The 25,771-nt window shown below is 36.7% G+C and overlaps 1 protein-coding gene across 1 annotated transcript; it reads right to left on the bottom strand.

Moving 5' to 3' along the window:
• Positions 1-185: 185 nt before the first annotated feature.
• On the bottom strand, positions 186-25,771 carry RNF168 (ring finger protein 168). The gene is made up of 6 exons (XM_054575137.1): positions 24,881-25,771; positions 15,477-15,553; positions 13,093-13,272; positions 10,846-10,964; positions 4,264-4,345; positions 186-2,065 (listed from the first exon to the last, which is right to left on the bottom strand). Exons 1-6 carry the CDS (start codon positions 25,179-25,181, stop codon positions 1,106-1,108), a joined length of 1,719 nt encoding a protein of 572 aa, XP_054431112.1. The 5' UTR covers positions 25,182-25,771; the 3' UTR covers positions 186-1,105.

Genomic DNA, 25,771 nt, shown 5'->3' with positions numbered 1-25,771 from the left:
ATGAAACAAAGATTAAGAGTTTCTAAATGTCACAAAATGAATGCACTGCCTCTTATTTAACTTTGAGGAGTAATATAAGGTAAAACCCAAGTAGCATACTATTCAGTACATAAAACACAAATAAAAGTCACTACCAATACAAATGATAATAAAAGGAAATAAACACATGGTTATTTGTCTCGGGTCCCACGACATAGTATATTGTGATTTAACTTCCCTATAGTAAATTCCCATATTTTTTTTCTGGAATAGAAGACTAATAGAAATGTTAATTTCCAAAATTTCAGGTTATTTAATACCTAATTTTGATTTTGACACCAGTTACTATGGTGTGACAAGCCGTAAAACCCCAACGTTTTCTGTGTCATTTAGCAAAGAACGAGGGAGGGAGGATGCTCTGCCCAACTATGCCCAACTGTAGCCGCTGTTCCACCCTGGACCCAGTCTCTGATCACCCACTCAGTTCCAGTCCTTCCCAGTTATCAGTTTGCTCTAACTCAGCCTCCCCTCTAGTCTAAACTCCTTTAATTTCCTCTCGCTCAATTCTAATTTTCCAGAAAACACTGATTTCATGTGATGCTAATCCATTTTAAATAAAATGCTATAATGCTTAAAGTAATTAAAAAGATAAAAATCAGATTACTTTAGTGTTATAGAAGATACATTTCAAGTGATCTACAAATACAAGGCAAAATAGCAAAACAACAGATTTTAAACCTGATTCCTTAACTACTTGGTATAATCAAAGCAAGATTATACTCAGGTAAAAAATGTGAGCAAGGGCATAAAACACACATTTTTTTGGAAAGAGAATGGCACTCGAGGATTTCTTGGGAACTGGCCCAGGGATTTTTGCATCTATTATCTATAAAGACTGTCCAACTTTGCACATCAGTTATTAATAAAGAATCAGGACTCTGGTTTATCAGTGACTTTGGCAGAAGTACATTTATACACTCCTCCCTCGTAATTGCACAGTCCTTCAATTATAGACAATGAGTGTGCCCACAGAGCAGAATAAAAAAAAATTATACACATTCTGTAATAGTAAGAGCATCACAATCCAGCTTTATATAGATTTTAAAATATCCCCTCCACTCATGCATTACTCTGTGTATCTCTGAAACATCTGGAAAATACTTTTCTGCGACTTACTAGGCTGTAGGGAATGAGCACTTTTAGATACATTACAATGCTCTCTAGCAGAATTTGGCATCTTTCTTCCATTAACATTAACTGAATGTTTCAACTGGATCTTAAAAGAAGGAGGTTGCCAAGGTTCATTTTTTGGGCCTCTTTGAGGTTTTGAATGCTCTACATCAGTTTGTCCTTTTAAGTTCCTATCTTTGGAATTATTCCTCTTCCCATTTAGCAATTTATCTGGCGGTGAGGGCGTGGTACGTAACTGATACTCATCTGGGGATCCTTTTTGCCTGTTTGGCTTCATTTGTTCTCTATCCACTTCTTTTTGAATTTGTAATGCTAATAACCTGTCCTGTTCTTCTTGTTTATGTCTCTCAAAAAATAGATGTTCCAAATCTAACAGTTTTTGGGTAAAGCTGATTTCTGTTTCTTCTTGCTCTGAGGAAGATGAGGGGAACATTTTCCTTCTTTTTGCAGAAAAGCATGGATCCCTGACTGCTTCAAACAAAGACTCTTGGTTTTTTCTTTTGGAAATATCTTCCTTATCGATCAGTAGGCGAGACTCTTCATTTTCTGTCTCGACTGTGTTATTTCCAATTATTTGTGTCATATCTGATAAAGTACATCCATTCTCTGTTTTGCCACAAGGCTTAACTGCAGCTTCTCTAGAGTAGGGAACTCTGGCCTCAGGTCCCTCGTGATTTGTGACACACAATTCTTTATCATGATTGCTTGGTCTCATTTTGACTTCTCCTTCAACGCACCATTCTGTACCATTGGCACATAACTGAGGCATAGGTGACTCTATTGAAGACTTTATATCTTGTTCTTGAATTTCAAGGCATAATTGCGGAGAAAGTGTTGGCATATCTTCCTCAATTTCTTGCCACTTAGGGCTTTTTACATCACTACTGTCAGTTTCCTGTAGAAAACAAAAAAATACTGAGTGAACCAGTGATATACATCAAGTCATAACATATATGTCTTACACTGATATGACAGTTAAGTTGTCACTATTAGGTAGTTATTTCTACCACTATCACTAAGGTATATTGATTTTTTCTATGTTAATACTTTTGTTTTTATTGTTGTTCAATCACAGTTGTCCCAATTTCCCCCCTGGCATATTGATTTTTAATAGTATTTTTTATTCTGGGTATTTAATTTAATTTAGATTAAAATATCCCCTCACTTTTATTCCCATGAAAATCTATAGAATAAAACCCACAAACTAGATTCTCTATATAAACCAATAGCTGGCACTATGACCTGATCTCTTTTACCTTATAAACTTTCAGTATCCCAGGGATGGTAAACCTTTTTTGTACCATAAACTCTCCTTTTGGCATTTTGGTAAAGCTTACAGACCTCTTCTAAGATTAATATTTTTAAATATAAATTCATAGGATCACAAAGAAAATTTATATTGTAACACAATTATTAAAATGTTAAAAGTTATGATGCAATGCGTGTCCATAAATAAGATCCAGTGGCAAGTTTAACAATGTGTAATACTGAAGTAAGGAAGAGCATAAATTTTTCAAGAGATCTGTAGCAAAGATAGAATGATAAAAACTCATCCTTTTTATTGATAACAAAGTCACAGGTACTGTTAAGAGTATTATAGTTTGCTGCCTACATTCATAATCAAAGGAAACACTAAAATGAGAGGGCAGAAGAAAATAAAGATAAACTTTTTCTTTCATCTAAGTTCATATGTACTCTCTGGATTCTAACCATAAGACCTTAGGTTGAGAATCCTTGCTTTAGCAAGTATAATTCTTCTCACTTACAGGTCTTAGGTAAATCAAGACATAGGATTAGTTTTGACTGTGGGAAAGCCTTAAGAAAGTCTTCACTTAGAATTTGCCCCAGAACAAAAGTTACTCCTTGTTGGAGACGCTCTGTTCTTTTACCTTTTTAGCTATACATTTATCATTTCTGATAGCATTTCTTACGAACCAATATGGTTTGCATCGGACAAATTCTAGGCTGCTTACCTGGTTTTGCTGTGAATATGAATAACAGGATAGAAAAAATATCCCAGCCCTACAATGCCTCTCCCTCCCTTTATTACCTCTACTTAAAGGGCTTTGGGCAAGTCTCTCATCTCTGTGTGCCTCAACTGTAAAAGAGGCACAAGAACGATGTCTACATCATAGAGTTGAAGGTTGTAATGAAGATTTAAAGAAAACACATACATTATCTGGCACACAATAAATGTTCCTAAAAACCCTCAATCTGAATTGAAAAAAGAAAAAAAGGAACCTGTGAGTAAAGGATTAACAAGCTTTTTATGTACGAAATAGAGCTCAGTGACAGCTCCCCTTCCCTCGTTCCGTTTATCTGAAAACCTGATAAAAGGTAGAATGTCATCTGTGTTACTAGGCCACATAGCTTACAGTAGAAATGACCCTTACTGGTGAACTGCATTTGCACTGGAACTATGAGTGGTCTACAAACACCAACCAAGCAGAAAGTGAAAACTTGGGCCTTCTATAAGTGACTTATAACTCCTTTGCCTGGGTGTGTTTCTTATGAGGATCCCTGAAAGTCATACTCTTGGGTTGTTACAATAAATAACTGACTCTCATGGGACATTAGACCCCTAAGCCAGGGTGGTTACCACAGTCACCTGCAATGAGAACTCTTACTAGTTATATGCCTGCTGTTGCCCTACTATCATGCTTTGTTTCCCATCCTGTAATCTTTTAAAGTGAAGGTGGTACTGGAGATAGCCTATTCAGTTTTGTGAGTTTGATTATCTATGTCAGGAATCTACAAACTATGGCCCATTTACCAAATTCAGCCTGCTGTTTTTGCAAATAGTTTTACTGGAACAAAGACAAGGTCATTTGTTGGCATGCCATCTATGGATACTTTGACATGACAACAGCATAATTGCCTTGTGACTTGAGACCACAGGGCCGCAAAGCCTAAAGTATTTACTGTCTGGCCCTTTAGAGAAAAAGTTTACTTGCTGACTCCTAATCTAGGTAAGCCTAAGATGACCAAGAAATGGTGTTACATTTACTATAGTTATCTAAGGAAAAAAAAAGTTAGTAATCTACAAGTATTAGTAAACATGCCAAACTAAGAACATCTTTAGTATCCACATACCTTAGACATGGAGTTTTTCTTGTCTTCTTGTACAACTTCAGACTGTGATGCTGACCCAAATGGAGGTTTAGGTGACAAATACCTTTAAAAAAGAGTTTATCAAAGTATGAATGCTTTGAAAGGCAAGTGGTATGCACCCAGTACAATAAAGCCACTATTGACGCTGAAGGTTGTCTGGTTGCATGGCTGATCTGTCGGAAACAGTATAGTCTATCTCCTTGTCTGACGTATTTTGGTCTAACTCCAGAGCAAAACCTAAATGGCTGAGGATTGATATTTTAGGGAAAAACTGCAGAAAAGGAAGTAAAAGTCAAATTTAAACATTTCTTAATTCTCAAAAAATTTTTAAAAGTTAAATAGCATCAAAACAACCAAGACAATATATATATATATATATAGTCTTACCAAATACTAGAAAAGACATATTAAATATGGAGGAAGAATGTTGTTTTTTTAAAACAGCCAGTTATTAAAAAAATTTTTTTATTGATTTTTAGAGAGAGGGAGAGAGATTTGTTGTTTTGATTTGTTGTTTCACCCATTTATGCATTCATTGGTTGATTCTTGTATGTGCCCTCACTGGGGATCAAACTTCAACTTTGGTACAACCTTGACGCTTTAACCAACTGAGCTACCAGGCAAGGGCCAGAGTGGTTTTTGTTTCTTTTTAAATGTCAGAATTCTTTATTTTTTATCATGGAAAAGTCCATAATTAGATTCTCTCTATGATTTTGGTAGAGAGATATTTGTTTTATACACATTTTATATCAACTATCTGCTTTGAGACAAACATGTATCAACATAGCATAAGACTGTATCTCTAAATTTCTAAACATCTTTAATAGGCTGTTTACCACTAACAATGTAAAGTTTGTAATATAATGGAAAATGCTATAAAAGAAATGGGAATAAAAGGACAGGTCACAAAATGGTAGGAATATTTTAAAAATTATAAAAAATCCAAACACATACACAACTATGCTTAAAAATGGCAGAAATCTCCCAAAATGTTTGATGTCTTTAAGTCATGGTAACTTTGGGTGATTTTCAAAGAGGAGCTAGGTTTCATTTTTATAATTAAAGAAAATAAAAAAAGAACTATCTGATTACAAATAACATGTACAACCCTAAGCTGCATTGTGTTTAATGCATTAACAAGTAGCATGTAGAACAAAATAAAATCTAGACAAAATTTCATATAAAGAACAAATGAATACTCCTTACAGATGAACTAGAGTGTCTAACCCACATACGTAGTTACATCAACCTAAATACTCCATACACTTAGGAGAACAAGAACCACCTTTTCAGTTGATAGGAGAAAAACAGGATTCCAGGTTTAGTTGCACTTTAATCTTGTTTGCCAAGACTATACTTTCAGGGATCATTTCTACAGTTCATTAATCTTGTTTCCCAAAGCTGGAGAATCCCTTCTGTCAAGGTCGGAAGTTAGTCACCAAGTATGTTAGTACCAAGAATTATTACAGCATAATAGTTGTTTTGAAATCCATAAGCAAAGAACCAAACAAAATGTGATCAGATACTTATCTAACTTAATCAGTGAAGATTTATGAACTTGCTTGGATATTCTTTACTTATAATAACCAAGTAACATATGAATACATGCTCATTCTAAAAAACAAAAATGTAGGAAATATATGTCATCCACCCTTATATGTAACCAATTTTTTTAAAGTATATTTCTATATAGTACATACTATCTCTTTTCTAAAGGAATCATATTTCTCTGTGATTTTCTTTTTTCACTTTTGTCTTACAGATCTTTCTAAGAGTATATTTCTGACTTCTTTATGAGAACAGTTTATGAGAAAACAATTACACAATATAAGTAAAAATCACAATACAGGAGTAGGAAAAAGTAACTTTATAAGTTGTTATATGGAAAATGACATACATGCAGGTTATGATCATTACAATAGCTTTATTAACTCAAAAGAATGTCACTCACAACTGTAAACCTACTTTTGCCCACCCCTGTGTACAGGCAGGGGACTACTGACTGGGAAAGGGCACGAGTGAACCTTCTCGAAATATTCTACACCTTAAATCTGGAGGATGGTTTGTGCAAATATAAAAATTCACCAGAAAGTACACTCATGATTAGTGAACTTTAACAGATGTATGCTATACTTTAAAAAATAGTTTTAAATTTACATTATCATGAAAACCCTTATACTTGCCACCTGGTTTAATGGGGGGAAAAAATCACTGATTTTAAAGTCCCTATGGGGCCTCCTATTTGCCCCCTACGTCTGAGATGACTATCCTGAGTTATTTATCTCTTGCTTTTAAAAAGTTTTACCACACACATACCTATATCTCCAAACATCTTATTGCTTAGTACTGTATGATTTTGAACCTTATGTATGTGGAATCATACTGCATGTATCTTCCACAAATTGTTTTCTTTACTATAATGCATATGGAACCATATTATATATAATCTTCCACAATGATTTTTTTTCACTTACTCCATGTATTCTTCCACAAACTGTTTATTCACTATAAATTTGAAGCCACTTTCCTAAATCATGCATGTTTTCTTTAGCTAGAATTCATTTTCACTGCTGGATAAAATTATGTTCTGCTGTTGGAATACAGGTACTTCTGGCTCTTCACTGTTATGAATAATACTGCTGGGAACATGCCAGTACTTGTCTTCTGGGGTTTTTTAAGTGTCTATACTCCAGAGTTACACACTATTAACATTTTACACTCTTCCCAAGCATGTAACTGTTCCTTATCCTCTACAACACTTACTATGTTAGAAAGTTTAATTTTTCCAATAGGATGCATATGGAATGCTAGTTCACTATAATTTTGTGGTTGTTTTTATTGAGGTATAATTGACATAGAACATTGTAATTTGTTCCAGGTGTGCAACATGATTCAGGATTTGTATGTAATGAAAAATGACCTCATTATAATTTTAATTTCCATAAAGTTAAAGTCACAGTGCCTTTTTGAACTTAGAGTCTAAAGTGTACAATGTCCCTTCTGGTAATTCTATTTGTATACTTAAGTCCAACCACATTCAAGGGAGGAATATCAAAAAATTTGTTGACATAGTTTAAAAACAACACAGCTACCTTAAAGGCTCCATAAACTGTGGTGTGTCTCTAAGCTATCTATTATGTTGCCTCAATTATTTTATTTTTCTATCCCTGTGCAAATACCACATGTTTACTCACTATAAATGTGAAGCCATTAAAAAAATGAAATCTCACCATTTGCAACAACATAGATGGACTTCGAGGAGGGTATTATGCCAAGTGAAGTAAGTCACAGAGAGAAAGAGAAACAAAACACTGTATGGTCTCTCTCATATATGGAATTTGGCAGGGGGTGGGGAGGGAGAAACCCAGCTCATAGTCACAGATATTGAGAGCAGATTGGTGGTTGTCAGAGATAGGGAAGAGGGCATGGGATGTGGGAGAGAAATTGGTAAACTGATTTTTGTTTGTAGTATGAATACAAATTTTTTAAAAAGATTCTTTAGCCCTGGCTAGCATGGCTCCGTTGGTAGGAGCACCACCATGTAGACCGAAAGGTCATGAGTTTGATTTCTGGTCAGGACACATACCTAGGTTGTGTGTGGATTTGGTCCCCAGTTGGGTTGCATGCCAGAAGCAACTGATCAATGCTTCTCTTTCTTCTTTTCTTTCTCTTTTTTTCTCTCCCTTCCACCCCTCCCTTCTCTCTAAGACCCATAAGCATATCCTTGGGTGAGCATAAAAATAAAAAAGATTGTTTAACCGATGAGTTACTTAGTAGTTTTTCTTAATGTTCATACACTTTAGTAACATTTTTGTTAATCATTTTAAATTTGAGGTAAAATTCATAACATAAAATTACCATTTTTAAAGTGCATTCAGTGGCATTTAGTACATTCTTTAAGCTGTGCAACCATCACAACTACCGAGTTCCAAAACCTTTTAATCATCCCTAAAGGAGAGACCCTGTATATATTACGCAGCTACTCCCCATTCCCACCTCTCCCCAGCCACTGGCAACTACTCATTTGCTGTCTCTACAGATTAATCTATTCTAGCTATTTCATGTAAAAGATATATGGAACCCTGTTTGTCTGGCTTCCTTCACTTAGTGTGTTTCTGAAGTTCATCCAAATTACAGCATTTATCAGTATGTCATTCCTTTTAAGAGCTAAATAATATTCCATTGCAGGGATACATATTTTGTTTATCCATTCATCCCTCAATGAACATTTGGGCTGTTTCCATTTTTGGCTATTTGAAGTGCTATATATGTTACAAGTATTTGTCAAAATACCCATTTCCAGTTCTTTTGGATAAATATCTAGGAGTAGAATGCAAAGTCATACAGTAATTCTGTTAAACTTTCTGAGGAGCTGCCAAACTGTGTTCCACAATGGTTGTGCCATTTTACATTCCCACCAGCAATGAACCCTAATTTTTCTACATCTTTGCCAACATTTGTTATCCCCTACCCTTTTTTTGATTATAGACATCCTAGTGGGTGTGAAGTGGTATCTCACTGTGATTTTTCACATTTCCCTAATGACTTAGGATGTTGAGCATTTTTTATGTGCTCATTGGCCATTTGCACATCTTTGGAGAAATGTCTATTCAAGTTCTTTGTGCATTTTTATCTTGTTGTTGAGTTATATAAAAATTCTTTATATAGTCTAAAGACTAGACCTTACTTGTTTTTAACTTTGTTTAAACTTTAATCCACTAGTTTCCCAATTTCTGTTTTTAAAATTCACCAGTTTATTAAAATTTGTCAGTTTATTAGGTCCACTGTATTTCTAATAATTTTTTATTTTTGTACATTTCAAAATATATATTTAAGTGCATGAAGACTCATAAGTTATATGCTTTAAGCAAAGTGTTATATTGGGTTGGCCAAAAAAGTTCATTTAGTTTTTTCTGTGTGATGGCTCTACTAGTGCTTAGTTCATTAAAAAACAATTATTAAATTGTATTGCAACAGCTGTCATTATCAGTGTGCATTTAGCCCACTGAGCCACAGTAGCCAGGGTTCTATCAGTGTGCATTTAAAAAAACTTATCCTTCCCTGTCTTGTGTGGCTCAGGGTACTGGCCTGTGAACCAAAAGGCTGCCAGTTTGATTCCCTGTCAGAGCACATGTCTGTGTTGCAAGCTAGGTCCCCAGTTGGGGGAGTGCAAGAGGCAACCAATGGCTTTCTCTCTCACACATCCTTGTTTCTCTCCCTCTCCCTCTCCCTCCCTTCCCTTCTCTCTAAAAATAAATAAATAAAATCTTTTAAAAAATGGTTCTTTCAAAACTTTGATAATTGGTGAATTTTTGTGCAGCCATTTTAATATTGAAGATGGAAGAAGATATGCAGCATTTTCAGCATATTGTGCTTTATTTTTTCAAGAAAGGTTAAAAACACAATTGAAATGCAAAGAAAGATTTGTGCAGTGTATGGAGAAGGTGTTGTGAACTGATCAAATGTGTCAAAAATGATTTGCGAAGTTTCTTGGTACTATTGACCTTTTGACTAAATAATTCTTTGCTGTGGGGCCGTCTTATGCATTGGAAGAGGTTTAGCTGGCCTCTGTCCACTAGAAGCCAATAGTGGGAGATAGTGGATATACTCAAAATATCCAAATCAACAGTTTTTGGTGAAAATGAAAAATGTGTCTTTTATTTTACGGAAAAAAACTAAATGGACTTTTTGACCAACCCAACATAATTATGTAAAGTCTCTGCTTTTCTCCTTTTAATGCTTTTTCTCTTGATTTCTACTTTGCATAACATTAACACAGAAATATTGATATTGCTGCATGTATTTTTTATCTTAATAGGAACCCCTTAATTTAACTCTGCCCCCACCCTAAATCTAAGTGTCCCTATCCCAAATCTCCACTACCCCAAATCCAAAATTTCTAAGAATTCTGGAAGAAGGGAAATTACCTGCAAATATTTACTCAGTTGAACCAAAAGCCCTTATGTTTTTCAAGTCTTTATGGTGGTTCTCAAACTTTCCCAACTATGAATTACAACGGGAAAGCTTATATCCTCATAAAGTCATCAATTCTGTCTGCTGCTGGAGGGGCATTGTGGAGAACTAAATCATTACTCCACTGTTGACTATCTGACTCATGCTTTTTGTATTAGTAGAGAAGAAATGTAATGCACAAACTGGGAAAAAGAAGGTGGGTGAATGACCCACATGCCAAATTACAAACTCCTTCAATGAGTATGACCTTATATGGGGCCAGCTTTTCTCACTTGAATCTAACTAAACCAAGGAGGGGTGGGGTAGAAATCCCACTGGTTAATTTTGAGAAAATGTGAACATCATGGAAACCCTGAGCAATCAAAATTAAAAACAAAAAAAACCTTCACATCCCTCTTCATGCCAGCCGGGAATCTAGGCTACGTGAGCAGCTCTCTTATTTTTACTTTACATCAATCTCAGGCCATCTGGATGGTTTTCATGCACAGCGCAGGAACTAAATTTTGATAGTCAGTGGACTATAGGAACAAAAATACACTGGCATATAGTAGATAGTCAATAAATAATTGATTAATAGTCACGTTCACTTACTTCTGAATATCTCCAGTATTTGTTTGTCTTTTACCTTTCTTTTGCAACTTGCTTGTGACTGGATCCGATTTTCTGGAATTCATCGGAGAAGCCAAGACTTTTCCCTCACAGAAATTGTTCTTTAGCATAACAAGAAAAAGCATAACAGACATTAAAAATAATTTTGTAATAAAATAAGCTATTAATTTAACTAATTTACTCAGAATCCACAACTGAATTTTTCAGGAATTATGCTTACATTTAAATTCTACATACTCTGAATAATGTTGATCATGTAAAAATCAGAATAAACAAGATTAAGTCCACCCAAGTTGGTCTACATTAATTGAATTTTTACTCTACATTATACAGCACAAAAGGTATGATACTAATATTATTAGCTGATAATTTGTTAATTTTTCTAATGAAATGTTTGCTATAACTACTTTAATGTATATGAGTAAATTCAGAGAGCTGTAAGTATATTGGGAATAAACGTTATTTTCCCAAAAGTAATTTAATTTGGGGACTTAAGGACATATTAATAAATACCATGAATATTTACTTGCTGTATGCTCATAAGTTTCTTTCTTTCTTTTTTTTTTTTTAAGGTTTTTATTTATTTTTGGAGAGAGAGGAAAGGAGGGAGAAAGAAAGGGAAAGAAACATCTATTGACCTGCTGCATGTGCCCTGGCCAGGGATGAACTGCAGCCCAGGCAGGTGCCCTGACTGCGAAACTGGTGACCTTCCGCTGTGCAGGACAATGCCCGACCCACTGAGTCACACCGGTCAGGGCATAAATGTCTTACACACTATTTGAAAAAATGAATATATCTGCTGGTGGTAGATACTTGGCCTTGGACCATTGAACTTGCACAAGTAAACAAAAAATTATTCTAAAATATTAATAAATCTACTCTCATAATCCCACGTGAAATGAGGATTACAACAATGTCTCTTTGAAGACAAGTAAAGATTCTCCTTTTTGAAATACAGGAACAAAAGTGGGTTCACAGTTGTATGCAAAACAGATTATTCTTGCACTATGTATTATTGTATTACTTATTTGTACTATATAAACCCACTTTGCCCACTCCTGTATTTTCTTTGTTATCCCATTTGTTATTCTATCAGTCAATGTCTTTTATTTAATTTCCCATCGTGTACCTTTATAAAGCTTTTCTACTTAAATTTTTTAAAAAATGATGAAAAAGGACATACAATCTAAAAGTTGGATATATTATTATGAACAGTAGGCCTCTCAAAAAAGATACTCTGGATATACTTCGTTGTAGTTTGTATTTACTACTTCAACATATTTATTGTTTGAAAGCAGAGTAATTGTTTTTAGAGGCTTACAAACCCAAATGCACATCAGACTTCCCTAGATGCCTCTGGGAATGATATTCCCTAAGTCCCGACCCCAGAGGCTCTGATTCAATAGATTTAGAATAGGTATGGAAATTTATATTTTCAAAGAATTCCCCGGGTAATTCTGCCAGGTTCTTTCAAATTACTGGGTCCCACTGTATTCTTTAAGTCTTAAAGTATGTGTTTTATCATTCTTTCATTCATTTTCCTCTAAGTAGTAATTAAACTACAACAAGATAATTAAATCTGGATTTAATATATGAAGGACTTAATGTGCCTCACTTTTTTTTTTTTTTTTTTTTGGTGTACAGTGAGTTTGTTAGTGAAGCCGTGAGACAGAGAGTGGCTACTCCACAGGCAGTAGCCTGTGCTTCACTTTCTGAAAATGATTTATATCCATATAATGGAATATTATGCCACTCTTAAAAATTAGACATGCTATATGTAGTAATACCAAAATAAAATCTCAATAAAATATACCAAGCGAAAAAATCCAAGGGAAAAAACAGTGTGACTGATAAATCCTTTTCAGGTGACTGGAAAAAAAACAGTTATGAGAGACTCTTAATAGTGCTAACCTTTGGAGAAAGGGACTAATGTAATGGAACAGAATGGACGTGAAGGCGTGGGAGGCAGGAAAGGAAGCTTTGATTTTTCACTGAATAGCCTCCCTACATAACTTGAATTTACTAATAACATGTAAAAAGTTTCAAGAAGTATACTTGGATTAGAGTACATATGTAACAATATGCAAAAACTGCAAAAATATGTAAAAGTTTTTAAGCAGAGCAAATAGAAAGCTTATAGTTAAGGGGAACACTTTTTTGAACCTTTGAAAATCACGTAGTCAAAGCAATAGAAATATTGATACTTTAAAGTTCTCTCCTAAAACTTACAATATCAATGCTTAGTTTTCTTGCCAGTTCTTCATCACTTTTCAACTGTTCTTCCATCTCTCTTCTCCTTTTTTCTGCCTGTCTTTCTTCTTCTTCTTCCTCCTCTGCCAATAATTTCTGTATGTATTCTTCACTGGCTTTGTTTTCTTCTTCCTCATTGGCTCGTCGCTCTGCCTCCACCTTAAAAATGATTAATACAGAACAATCCTTCTCTGAACTTTTTAGTATACCTGCAATATTTCTTAGTAAGAACAATAAATTTTAAAAAATGAACAAACTGGCAGGAATTAAAATATCTCAAATGAAGTACACATCTGGAGAGGCAAATTCCTACAGAACAATTCAAGAGTCTCTTTCATGAAGCCTTCCCCAATCAGCCCAATGAAACCCTAATCAAACCCTCACCCCCCGAGCCTCAGTCTCAATCACACTTTCCACTACACTGTCACTCATTTGTGGACCTGTTTCCAGGTAATACTTTTCTTCAGCTAACAGAATGCCACGTGCTGACTAACTTAGGCCGGGTTCCTGAACTAAACCCTAGCAAATGGAATGTAACGACAAAAACTGACTTAGACTAACATCCCTGAAGTTTGCCAGAATCCCCAAACACAATGGACAGGAGTAGTGTGAGAGCTGAAGAAACAACCACAATGGTTAGTACCTGATTTACAAATAGAGAAACAGACAAGGAAAAGCAAATAACTTTTTTAAAGCAGTAAGTGGCAGAGTAGAGACTCAAACTCTGATTATAGGGTGTAAGGCCATGCTTATGGTCATTTAAACTACACTTCTCCTGAAAACAAACAAACAAACAAGAACCATTTTAGAATTTCAAAGGATTTGACTCAAGTAGAAGTCCTTGATCCAATCCCATGAGAAAACAGGTTTAGAATGGTGCAGCCATCATGCTATTAGTCTGAAGATAAATAAAAGTCATTAGCGAAGATTGGAGCTAGAACTCTAGATGAAACTACCCCCGAAGCCCCTACCTCTGACCTTCCAAATAATTATAATCTTATTATTTAAGGTAGTTTAAGTTAGGTTTTACTTTTATTTGCAGTCAAAACAAAGCCTGTTTTCACTATTGTATAAGTATTAAACTATTCCTTTAAAACCCTTACTTAAGAACACTGCTTAGACAGTGTTTATCATAATTTTTTATTGGGTATTGGTTCTTCTAGAATTGCATGGTCCAATATAGTAGCCACCAGCTACATTATTGAGCACTTGAAATGTTACTAGACCAGAGCAATATGTACTATAAGTACAAAGGATTCTGAGGACTAAATAAGCAAAAATAATGTAAAATCTCATGATCAATTTTTATATAACTTTATATAATAATGCTTAATCACATTGTGATATATAATTATAGTTAATATATAATTATAATTTTATATAATTAATACTTTTATGTTGATAAAATATTTTAGATAGAATGGGTTATATAAATTAAAATTAATTTCATTTTTTAGAAACAATTTTTTTTAAATGCGGCCAACAGAAAAATGAAAATTGTATGTAGGCTCACAATGTCTTTCTACTGGACAACAGTTCTCCACCCGAAGCAGGAGGGCAGGGGGCACCAGGGCTCTCCCCTAGCGCTAGTGAAGTTCAAAGCACTACTGTAAGCGCTGCGTCCTCTTTTTCTCTTTAGGTAATTCACAATGAGATCTATTTTATACTTTCCTCATCTAAACTCATTGTTGTATCCCCCCAAATTCATCTGTTGAAGTCCCAATTTCCAATGTGAAGGTATTTGAAGGTGAGGCCTTTGGGAAGTAACTGGGTCAAGTCCTAATGAATAGGATAATGGCATTAAAACCTTCGTAAGATGAGAAACAAGAAAGATGGCCTGTCTCTGTTCCTCTGTCTCCCCCACTGTCTCTTCTCTCACTCTCTCTGTCACCTCCGCCCCACCCCGTTCTCCGTCTCTGTCCTCTCTCCTCCGCTTCCTATTGCCCTCTCCCTCTCACTAGAGCTCCCAATGCCTTCGCTCTTGGACTTCCCAACCTCCAGAACTGTGAGAAATGTTTGTTGTTCAAGCCTGCTAGTCTATGGAATTTTTGTTATAGCACCCTTAATGGACTAAAAAACCCATAATCTACCACAATTTTTCTATCCTTTAAGCTCAAAGCTTCTAGGAAATGAAAATGCTTAGGGATATCTATCACATAAGAGCAACAATCATGCATAAATAAATTAAAGCTAGTTTGTAACTACAATAAACATCTAAAAAATGGAGCCTTTTAAAAGTACATTAAAATTGTTTACATTTCCATATGTACTATTTATATAAGCACATAAAACTGTATGTAAAATGTGAAACTGAAAACACAGCAGAGAATTTTTCCAAAAAGGAATAACTATTAAGTTCCTACCTTGCTTTTCTCCTCTTCGTATTCTCTTCTCAATTCCCCGGGTTTACTTAACAGATGAACTGGCCGAGAGTCGTCAACTGTTTCAGATTAAGAAAGGAAATAATTAAAAGAGGCAACACTGAATTTAATAGCTTGCTTTGTCTTCCATTAATACTGCATTAGTAAGATCCAGCCAAGATGGAGGCGTAGGTAGACAAGCTTTGCCTCTTCGCACAACCATAAGAAGGATCACAACTAACTTCAAAACAAACAACTAGAACTTCTAGAAAAGCAAACTGTATGGAAGTCCAACAACCAAGGATTTAAAGAAGAAACATTCACCCAAGTGGGTATGAGAGGCGGTGATGGGGAGCGACAGCAGAGAGGACACCGTGTGGCTGCAGCCAGGCAGCAGTGGCGAGGCAGTGACAGCAGCGGCCAGCAGGAGGGGTGGCCCCACATTCACACTGGGCAGATGAAAACTGGGAGGGAAACCTGAGGGGCCAGTGACACCAGCACCAAGCCAGACCACGCAGACCAGGGTTCCAGTGTCAAGAAACAAAGCCCCATAACTTCTGGCTGTAAAAACCAGTGGGGTTGGGGTGTTGGAATAAACTGCCAGTCTCTCGGGAGAGTCCTCTTAAAGAACCCACACATTTCTAGCATATGAAACCCCTACCCACCTGGGGTTTCAGCACCAGGGCAGAAGCTAGAAGGGTGCCAGTTGCATATGAGAAGTGGGGGAAATGACAGGAAAGGGGATGAGATGTGAACAAGCAGCATTGCTCCCTCTCTGACTGGCCCCCTGCCGCCCGCCACAGACAGCACCACAAAGCAGTAAAGCCCCACCCTGGTGAACACCTAAGGCTCTGCTCCTTACAATATAACAGGGACACCAAGACAGGGAGTCAAAGCAGCTCTACCTAATATACAGAAATAAACACAGGGAGGCTGCCAAATTGAGGAGATGAAGAAATATGGCCCAAATGAAAGAAGAGATCAAAACTGCAGAAAAAGGACTAAGTGAAAATGGAGACAGCCAACCTATCAGATGCAGAGTTCAAAACACTGGTGATAAGGATGCTCAGAGAACTCACTGAGTACAGCAAGTGCATAAGGGAAGAAATGAAGACTATGCTAAGTGAAATAAAGAAAAATCCACAAAGAACCAACAGTGAAGGGAAGAAAGCCAGGATTCACATAAACAATTTGGAACTTAAGGAAGAAATAAATAGTCAACCAGTACAGAATGAAGAAACAAGAATTCAAAAAAAAAAAAAAGCAAATGAGGAGAGAATAAGACACTGGTACATCTCCAAATGATACGGGTGCTAGAGGGAGAAGAGAAAGAGCAAGAAATCGAAAACTTACTTGAAAAAAATAATGACAGAAAACTTCCCTAATTTGGCGAACGAAAAACACACACAAGTCCAGGAAGCACAGAGAATCCCAAACAAGGTGGATCCAAAGAGGGCCACACCAAGACACATCATAATTAAAATGCCAGAGGTTAATGATAAAGAGAGAATATTAAAAGCAACAAGAGAAAAGAAAAGCATTACCTACAAAGGAGTTCCCATAAAACTATCAGCTGATTTCCCAAAGGAAACTTTATAGGCAAGAAGGGGTTGGAAAGAAGTATTCGAAGTCATGAAAAGCAAGGACAAAAATCCAAGATTACTCTATCCAACAAAGCTATCATTTAGAATGGAAGGGCAGATAAAGTGCTTCCCAGACAAGGTAAAGCTAAAAGACTTCATCATCACCAGACTCTTACATGAAATGTGAAATGGACTTAAGAAAGAGCAGATCAAAACTATGAACATTAAAATGACAACAAAGTCACAACTATCAACAACTGAACCCAAACAAACAAAAGCAAAAAGAAACTAAGCAAAAAGCTAGAAAAGGAGCAGAATTATAGAAATGGAGATCACATGGAGGGTTATCAGCAGGGTGGAGGGGGGGAGAATGGGGAAAAATGTACAGATTAAGAAACATAACTGGTAGGTACAAAATAGGATGATAAGAATAGAGTAGGAAATGGAGAAGCCAAATAGCTTATATGCACGACCCATGGTCATGAACTAAGGCGGGGCGGGGGATGCTGGAGGGAAAAGGGGTGCTGGGTGGAGGGGGGCAAAGGGGAAAAAATGGGACAACTGTAACAACATAACCAATAAAATATACTTAAAAACCATATTAATATAAAAACAAAGTTAAAATAAATTGTACAATTATTAAAAGCTACAGCAATATCCTCTTTAAGGAGTTTCATTTTAAAAGAAAAACTAGATGTTTAAAATGACACATGAATATGTATACTTAATTCTTTCTCTACATTCCATTAAAATAACAGTAAAGGGATAAAAAGAAAGTAATCCTACATGGCAAAGAGATCAGGGAAAGGGTCAATCGGTAAACAAAAAACTTAACAAATTTGTAGAAAACAGGAAGCCAACATAAGAGCGATGAATGGTGCAGCGGACTACAGGGAAATGTAGCCCTTGGAAGGCTATAGCCTAAGTGGGAGGAGATCTGAGTCATACACCTGAGGAGCAGCTTAGGCTCAGAAATATAAAGTATAATATGAGTACAGTGCAGAGTGAATAAGTGTGGGACACAGAACTCAAAGCTATAAACTATGGAAGTAGAATAATTGGCTGGTTGGCATTTCTTCCTGGAAATATAAATGCACATATATACATTCAAAGTTTACTTTTTAAAGAAACTGAATTGTCTGGGTAGATCCAGTGCAGCTAATATAAGAGATAGTGACCCAGAGCAAAGCCTTTTGACATCCAGCAATTGGAGTGGCAAAGTATAATGGCCAGGTTTCCATCTGCTTAACCTAAATTTCTGCCAGTCACCAGTTTTGACACATGTGCACAGAGCTTTTTTCTAGGGCCTCATTTTTATTTTTATTTTTATTTATTGTAGAGAGAAGGAATGAGGAAGGGTGAGAGAGGGAGGGAGGGAGGGGGAAAGAGAGAGAGAAAGAGAGAGAGAGAGAAATATCAATTGCTGTTTTACTTACTTACGCATACATTAGTTGATTTTTGTACGTGTATGGGAGTATGTGGCCTGGCTGGGATCAAACTCGCAACCTTGGCAAATCTGGACAATGCTCTACCAAACACTGCCAGGGCTCTAGGGCCTTATTTTTAAATATGAAAGCAAAACCAAGGATCATGAGACACTTGAAATAAACCAACAGAATTAAAGAGAAACACTAAGCTATACAAAGAGAGGAGGAGTCTCCCTAGAGTTAAATCCAAAACAAGGGAACACAACTGCCTGTTTAAATGGGCAGCTGTTAGTTACTCAACTCCAGGAAACTTATCAGGAAACTTAGGTCCATTGTTGCCATATTGTTTTTTCAAGACAACCCATAAATCTATATTTTAATGTACAGTCTCCCAATTTTAAAGGTTGGCACTAAGTAGGTCACAGAAAATATGCCTAAAGGCTTTTTAAGGACTGTATGCCAGCAGTTTGCAAATTCTGAAATAGAGGAACTAAAAACAGTGATGTAACTGCAATAAAAGGTAGGATAGAGTATGCTAAATTCTTATTTATTTGAGCCATCAAAGAGGATCTGTTTGAGACAATATAGGGAAAATATAGGAGAGACATTTAAGACCCCTGAAAAAATAGGAAGGGCTAGAAAAAAGCCCAGGAAGAGAGAAAGGGACAGCACTTCTATCACAGCACATCTAACAAAGGATAAACCATGTGCAGAGAGCTAGTATAGTATCAGAGGTGACAGCTTACAGGTTGGCAAACTTTTCCTATAAAGAGCAAGATAATAAATACTTTGTTTCGTAGGCTCTGCGGTCTCTGTCACAGTCACTCAACTTTGCTACTGTAGCACAAAAGCAGTCACAGGCATAGATGAACGAATGTAGTGCCTGTGTTCTACATTAACCTACGAGAAAACTTCATTCACAAAAGAAGATGTGGGCCAAATTTGGCCTGGGAACCACAGTTGGACAGCCCCTGCCTTAGTATATTCCTAACTATTAAAGTTCTGAAATAAAATTCTGTTCCTATGTGTGTGTTTGGGAATGGGGGTAGGGGTTAAATAGTAAAGAGTCGTAAACAATTGGAAAAGGGGAGACTTTAAGTTTCTTTTTATTAAAAAAGCAAATTTAACAAAGTAAAAAGTAAAAATAGCTAACATTAAGAAATTCTTAATAAAAAGATAATCCAAGGAAGAGAAAAAAGAATTCATTAGAAGGAATTTATCCCCATACTTTTTATTTTATTCTGAAGGAAAAAAAACCAAGTTAATTAAAAAACTCAGTGTCCAATACTGGACCAAAAATAAAAATAGTAAAACCTAACTTGAACTTGAATTAAGCTGTTTATAAAATTACTCTTCCATTCCTTAGTTACAGGATACTCCATGGATCCAAAATCCAAGGATGCTCACGTCCCTATATAAAATGGTGTAGAGCAATGCATACAGTTGGCCCTCCACACCCACCAATTCCCAACAGCAACTGAAACAGTACAGGTGTTATTGAAAAAACCCAGCATATTAAGTGGACCCATTGTTCAAGGATCAACTGTAAATTATTGCTGGGATTAGAAAATACAACACCTTTGGAAAATGATCTGGTAGTTTCTTATGCAACCAAACATACACCTACTCTATGACCGAGCAATTCCACTAAATATTTACACAAGAAAAAATGAAAACATATGACCATAAAAAACTTACACAAGAATTTTCACAGCTGGAAACAGCTGAGGTGCCATCAACTGTAGAACAGCCAACAAAGTATAATATAGTCAAACAGTAAAATGATACTCAAAAATAAGAACTAAACTAGTAATACCCTGCCCTGGCCAGGTGGCTCAGTTGGTTGGAGCTTTGTCCGGTGCACCAAAAGGTTGCAGGTTCAATTCCTGGTCAGGGCACATGCCTAGGTTGTGGGTTCAATCCTCAATTGAGGTGTATATAGGAGGTAACTGATCGATGTTTTTTTCTCTCCCTCTCTCTCTAAAATCAATAAAAACATCTCCTTTGGTGAGGATTTTAAAAAGCCAACCAATCAACCAACCAACCAACCAATCAACCAACCAACCAGTAACACCCATAACACAAGGAGGAATCTTAAACTTTATACTGACTAAAAGAACCTTGCACAAAATAACAGGCATTGCTGTAAGAGTCCTGGCTCAGCGGCCCTGATTGCTGTGGTTAAGTTGGGCATCATACAACAAACAGAAAGGTGTCGTTGGTTCAAATCCCAGTCAAGGCACATGCCTGGGTTGCAGGTAAGGTCCCCGGTTGAAGGCATGCAAGAGGCAATGTTTCTTCCATTGTTGGAGGCAATGATCAATGTTTCTCTCCCTCTCTTTTGCCCTCCCTTCCCTCCTCTCTACAAACAAATAAAATCTTTAAAAACTCTCTCTCTCTCTCTCTCTCTCTCTCTCCAAGATTACTCTAAATCCTAAGCCCCTGTACCCAAGAATGTGACCTTATTTGGAAACAGGGTTGTTGGAGATGTAATTAAGTTGAGTTCATCCTGGAGTAGGGTGGGTCCTTAATTCAGTATCACTGGTGTCATCATAAGAATGAGACAGAGAAAATGGAAGAAATGGCCATGTTAAGACCGAGTCACACTGAAAGAAGGCCATGTGACTTAGAGGTAGAGACTAGAGCGATGCAGCTGCAAGCTAAGAACACCATGGACTGGCAACAACACCCAGAAGCTAAGAGAAAGGTGTGGAACAGATTCTACCCTAGACTCTTCAAGAGAACATGTCCCTCATACAGATGGCCAAGAAACATATGAAAAGATGCTCAATGTTGCTAATTGTAAGAGAAATGCAAATTAAAACCACAATGAGCTATCACCTCACACCTGTTAGAACGACCATCATCAATAAATTCACAAACAAGTGTTGGTGAGGATGTGGAGAAAAGGGAACCCTCGTGTGCTGTTAGTGGGAATACAGATTGGTGCAGCCACTGCATTCCCACTAAGAGTATGGAGGCTCCTCAAAAATTTAAAAATGGAACACCTTTATGGCCAAGCAATTCCACTTCTAATTTGAAAGAATATATGCACCCCTACATTCACTGCAACGTTATACAATAGCGAAGCTTTGGAGGCAACCCAAGTGTCCAACAATAGATGAGTGGATAAAAAAGCTTGGTACATACATACAATGGAATATTACTGTGCCATAGAAAAGAACAAAATCTTACCATTTGCAACAGCACTGATGGACCTGGAGGGTGTTATGCTAAGTGAAATCAGTCAATCAAAGACAAATACCATATGATTTCATTTCTATGTGGACTCTAAAGAACAATATAAATGAACAAACAAAACAAACAGACTCATAGATACAAAGAACAGACTAGACTAATGGTTGCCAGAGGGAAGGAGATTTGGGGGAAAGGTGTAGAGACTGAAAAGTATAGGTTGGTAATTACAAAACAGTCATGGGGATATAAAGTACAGCAGAGGAAATAGTCAGTAATAGTGTAATAACTGTACATGGTGCCAGGTGGGTACTGGAAATATCAGGGAGATCACTGTGTAAAGTATGACTGTCTAACCACTATGCTGTGTACCTGAAACCAATACAAAATAATACTGAATGTAAATTGTAATTTAACAAAAATTAAAGAGAACATGTCCCTACTGACATCCTGATTTTGGACTTTTAAGCTCCAAAATTATAAGAAAATAATTTTGTGTTATTTTAAGTTACCTAGTTTGTGGTGTTTTGTTATGGCAAACCCAGAAAACTAGAATTCCATTTATATTGCAATATGAAGTTCTAGAACAAACAAAACTATCTATTGTAGGAAAAAAAGAAAAACAGTAGTTGACTCTTGGGGTATGGGAGCAGGAATTAACAGGAAGGGACATGAGGGAATTTTCAGGGGTGATGGTAATGTTCTGTACTACAGAAGTCTGTATTACAAAGGGTTATGTATGTGTGAACACTCACTGAAGGTACAATGAAGATTTGTGCATCTCACTCATTATGTGTGAATCTTACCTTAAAAGAAAAAATATAATCTAATCATGGTGTCTAATAATATGTATACTTATAAATTTAAGAGGAAGTAAAAGAAATGAAAAAAATAAGACTAATGGATAGTGACACAGCAAGTATAGAAAATGTTAATACTTTTTGTTTAATGGATATGGAGTTTCAGTTTGGGAAGATGAAAAATTGTGGAGATAGATGGTGGTGCTGATTACAAACCAATGTGAATGTACTTAATGCCACTGAACTGTACTTAAAAGTGGTTAAAATGGTAAATTTGTTATGCATTTTACCACAATTAAAAAAACACACTAAGATACCACATCACACCTACTAGGATGGTTATGGGGGAAACAAAAGAAAAAGAACAAGAAAGTGGAATCATTATTTTACATTGCTTGTGAGAATGTAAAATGGTGTAGCCATGTGAAGTTTGGCAGTTTCTTAAAAAGCTAAACGTAGAATTACCATATGGCCCAGCAATTAAGAACTGAAAACATATTCAAATACTTGTCCAAAAGGTGGAAACAACCCAAATGTCTGTCAGTGGATGAAGAGACAGATAAAATATATCCATAAAATAGCCCTGACCAGTGTGGCTCAGTTGGTTGGGTGTCATTTGAAAAGCGAAAGGTCTTGGTTTCAATTCCCAGCCAGGGCACATGCCTGGGTTACAGGTTGGGTCCTGGTTGAGGCACATGTGAAGCAACCTATTGATGTTTCTCTCCCCTTTTCTCCCTCCCTTCCCCTCTCTCTAAAAGTAAGTTAAAAAAAAAGAAAAAGACACAGTCTATCAAGATTCAAAACAGCATAAAAAAGGAATAAAGTCTTTTTTTTAAGGTTTTATTTATTAATTTTCAGAGAGAGGGGAGGGAGAAAGAGAGCAAGAGAAATAGCGATGTGAGAGAGAGAGATACATCAATCAGTTTGGGGACTTGGCCCGCAACACAGGCGTGTGTCCTGACTGGGAATCAAACTGGCAACCTTTTGGTTTGCAGGCTGGGAAGCCAGAACGCCTGCACTCAATCCACTAAGCCACACCAGCCAAGGCAGGAACAAAATATTGACACATGCTACAATGTGCATGAACCTTGGAAACATTATGCAAAGTGAAACAAGCCAAACATAACAGATCACATATTGTATGTGAACACACTTATATAATATCTAGAATAAGAAAATTCATAACAGAAAATGTTGATTAGAAAGGTGGGGAGAGAATGGGGAGTCACTGCTTAATGGTTAAAAAAATCAAGGATGATAAAAGTGTTTTAGAAACAGCCAGTGGTAAAGCTCGCACAACATTGTGAATGTAATTAATGCCACTGAATTGTACCCTTAAAAGTGGTTAAAATAAGCCCTCACCAGGTAGTTTAGTTGGTTAGAGTGTTCTCCTATTATGACAAGGTTGTGGGTTCAATCACTGGTCAGGGCACACACAAGACAAGACCATAGCATGCTTAAATAAGTGGAACAATAAATTGATGTTTCTCTCTTCCTACCCTCTCCCTCTCTCTAAAGCCAATACATTTTTTAAAAATTTTAAATGGTTAAAATAAAAAATACAAGTGGTTAAAAGAGCAAATTTTATGTTATATATTTTACCATAATTATAATCTTGCAACTATAATGTAAAATACCCAAAATCATTGAAGTGTACTCTATAAATGGATCCATTGTATGTGAATATTTCAATAAAGCAGTTTTAATAAAAGATAACTGTTAAAAATGATTAAAACAGCAAAATTTGCTTTATATAGATTTACTACAATAAAAATAATTACAACAACAACAAAAAGGCATGTACACCTGAGCACAGTCGCCACACTGAAACAAGGAACATTTGCATAGCTTATTGATCCACATAAGTAATCAAGATGCTACAGTCAACTGTTCCATCTGGGGCATACTCAATAGCTGCTGAGTCTACACTGTGGAGGACTTTAAAATAAAAATGGCCTAACCAGAGGGAACTGGTCACAGAAAGCTATTTTAGGCTCAATGCATGCTTAAGATGGAGATGTATCAGCAAGTAAGTTAGAGAAAGTAATTGAAAGTAAAAGAAATACTAACACAAGAATCCAGTAGTTTCTTTACCTCTGTTGTTGTTGCACTACCACTATAACTCATCTGAACGTTTATACAAATCATAATAAAGACTCTACGCGAGCAATTCTTTTGATTTTTTTCTTTTTCATTTTTAATCCAACAAACACCAATTGAACAAAGCCATCTTGCAACTGACTTTCGGGCCCAAAGAACCCCCTACCCCCGCCACCGTTAATAATTTAGACAAATACTATTCGGGCTTTATTTTTTAGCCTTTTAAAAAAATGGATTAGCAGTGATTCACTTTTTAAAGGATTTTGGTTTTTCAGCCAACAAACACGCTGGGTTTTACTCACCGATTTTTTCTGATCCTTGCCCAGAGGCTCTAAGCTTGCATTCCTTTGGATAGTGCTTTTTAATTATCTCCCACAGTTCCTTATTGATGAGAGAATTTCTTCGGGTATGGTACCGGGTCCACGAAGAGACCCGGCGACGACAGAAGGGACAGCATAAATTCGCCTTTTCCACAGTCAACTGGAAGCATGCATTACAGACTGTGTGCTTACAAGGCAGTGTTACGGGCTCAATCAGAATTTCCATGCAGATCCCGCACTGGCATTCCGACAAGGAAGGGATGCCGTCTTTCGGTACAGCCATTTCAATATGCTAAAAAGGCATAGTCAACATCAACATCCGAAAGACAAAAAATAGTATTTCCGGCCCAATCAAGGAGAAAGCAAATTAACAGTTTTCTTTAAATATTATGCCAAGCAGCTATCAGAATTCAGATACTGGAAGCATCAAACATATCTTCAAGCAAAAGGCGCCCTTGTGGACCAGGTAAACACAACTCTGAAGGCGGTGTGTTTGCCCATGTTTAAGACAAAAGTCTGGTAAGAAAATAAATGAACGTTCCCGCTGCTCCGAGGTATTAGCAGTTTCTGCAGCGCAGCTGGTGGGCTCCAGTCTTTAGCACCACGGGAGGTACGCGGCAAGTTTCTCTTCTCCCTCTTACCAGGCGAGGATGCTCCCTTTGCTGCCCAGAGTGTAGCCTCAGGGACACCGCTTCCACCCGGACTGCTGGCTCCGCTGGAACAGGATTTCCGTTTTACCGTTTTGCTATGAGGGGAGTACAGGAACCCTGGCGCTCCAGCTTTCCGGCGTCTCCGGCAGCTCTGAGACCACCCCTCCCCTCTTTTTAGGTCCGAAAAGCTTAATCATTGCGGTGGTGCCGTAGTAACCCTCCA

This window comes from Pteronotus mesoamericanus, unplaced genomic scaffold, assembly GCF_021234165.1.
Source record: "Pteronotus mesoamericanus isolate MK-2021 breed Mesoamerican mustached bat unplaced genomic scaffold, CSHL_Meso_final contig_27, whole genome shotgun sequence".
In the NCBI taxonomy this organism is placed as follows: Eukaryota; Metazoa; Chordata; class Mammalia; order Chiroptera; family Mormoopidae; genus Pteronotus; species Pteronotus mesoamericanus.
This window is presented reverse-complemented; position numbering and strand designations above follow the sequence as displayed.

Excerpts from the sequence above, each read along its gene's own strand:
- RNF168 (XM_054575137.1), bottom strand. The coding sequence starts at position 25,181 with ATGGCTGTACCGAAAGACGGCATCCCTTCCTTGTCGGAATGCCAGTGC. Across the intron at positions 15,554-24,880 it reads GCAAGGATCAGAAAAAATCG|TTGACGACTCTCGGCCAGTT; the intron begins GTGAGTAAAACC and ends AATCTGAAACAG. Across the intron at positions 2,066-4,263 it reads AGAAAAACTCCATGTCTAAG|GAAACTGACAGTAGTGATGT; the intron begins GTATGTGGATAC and ends TGTTTTCTACAG.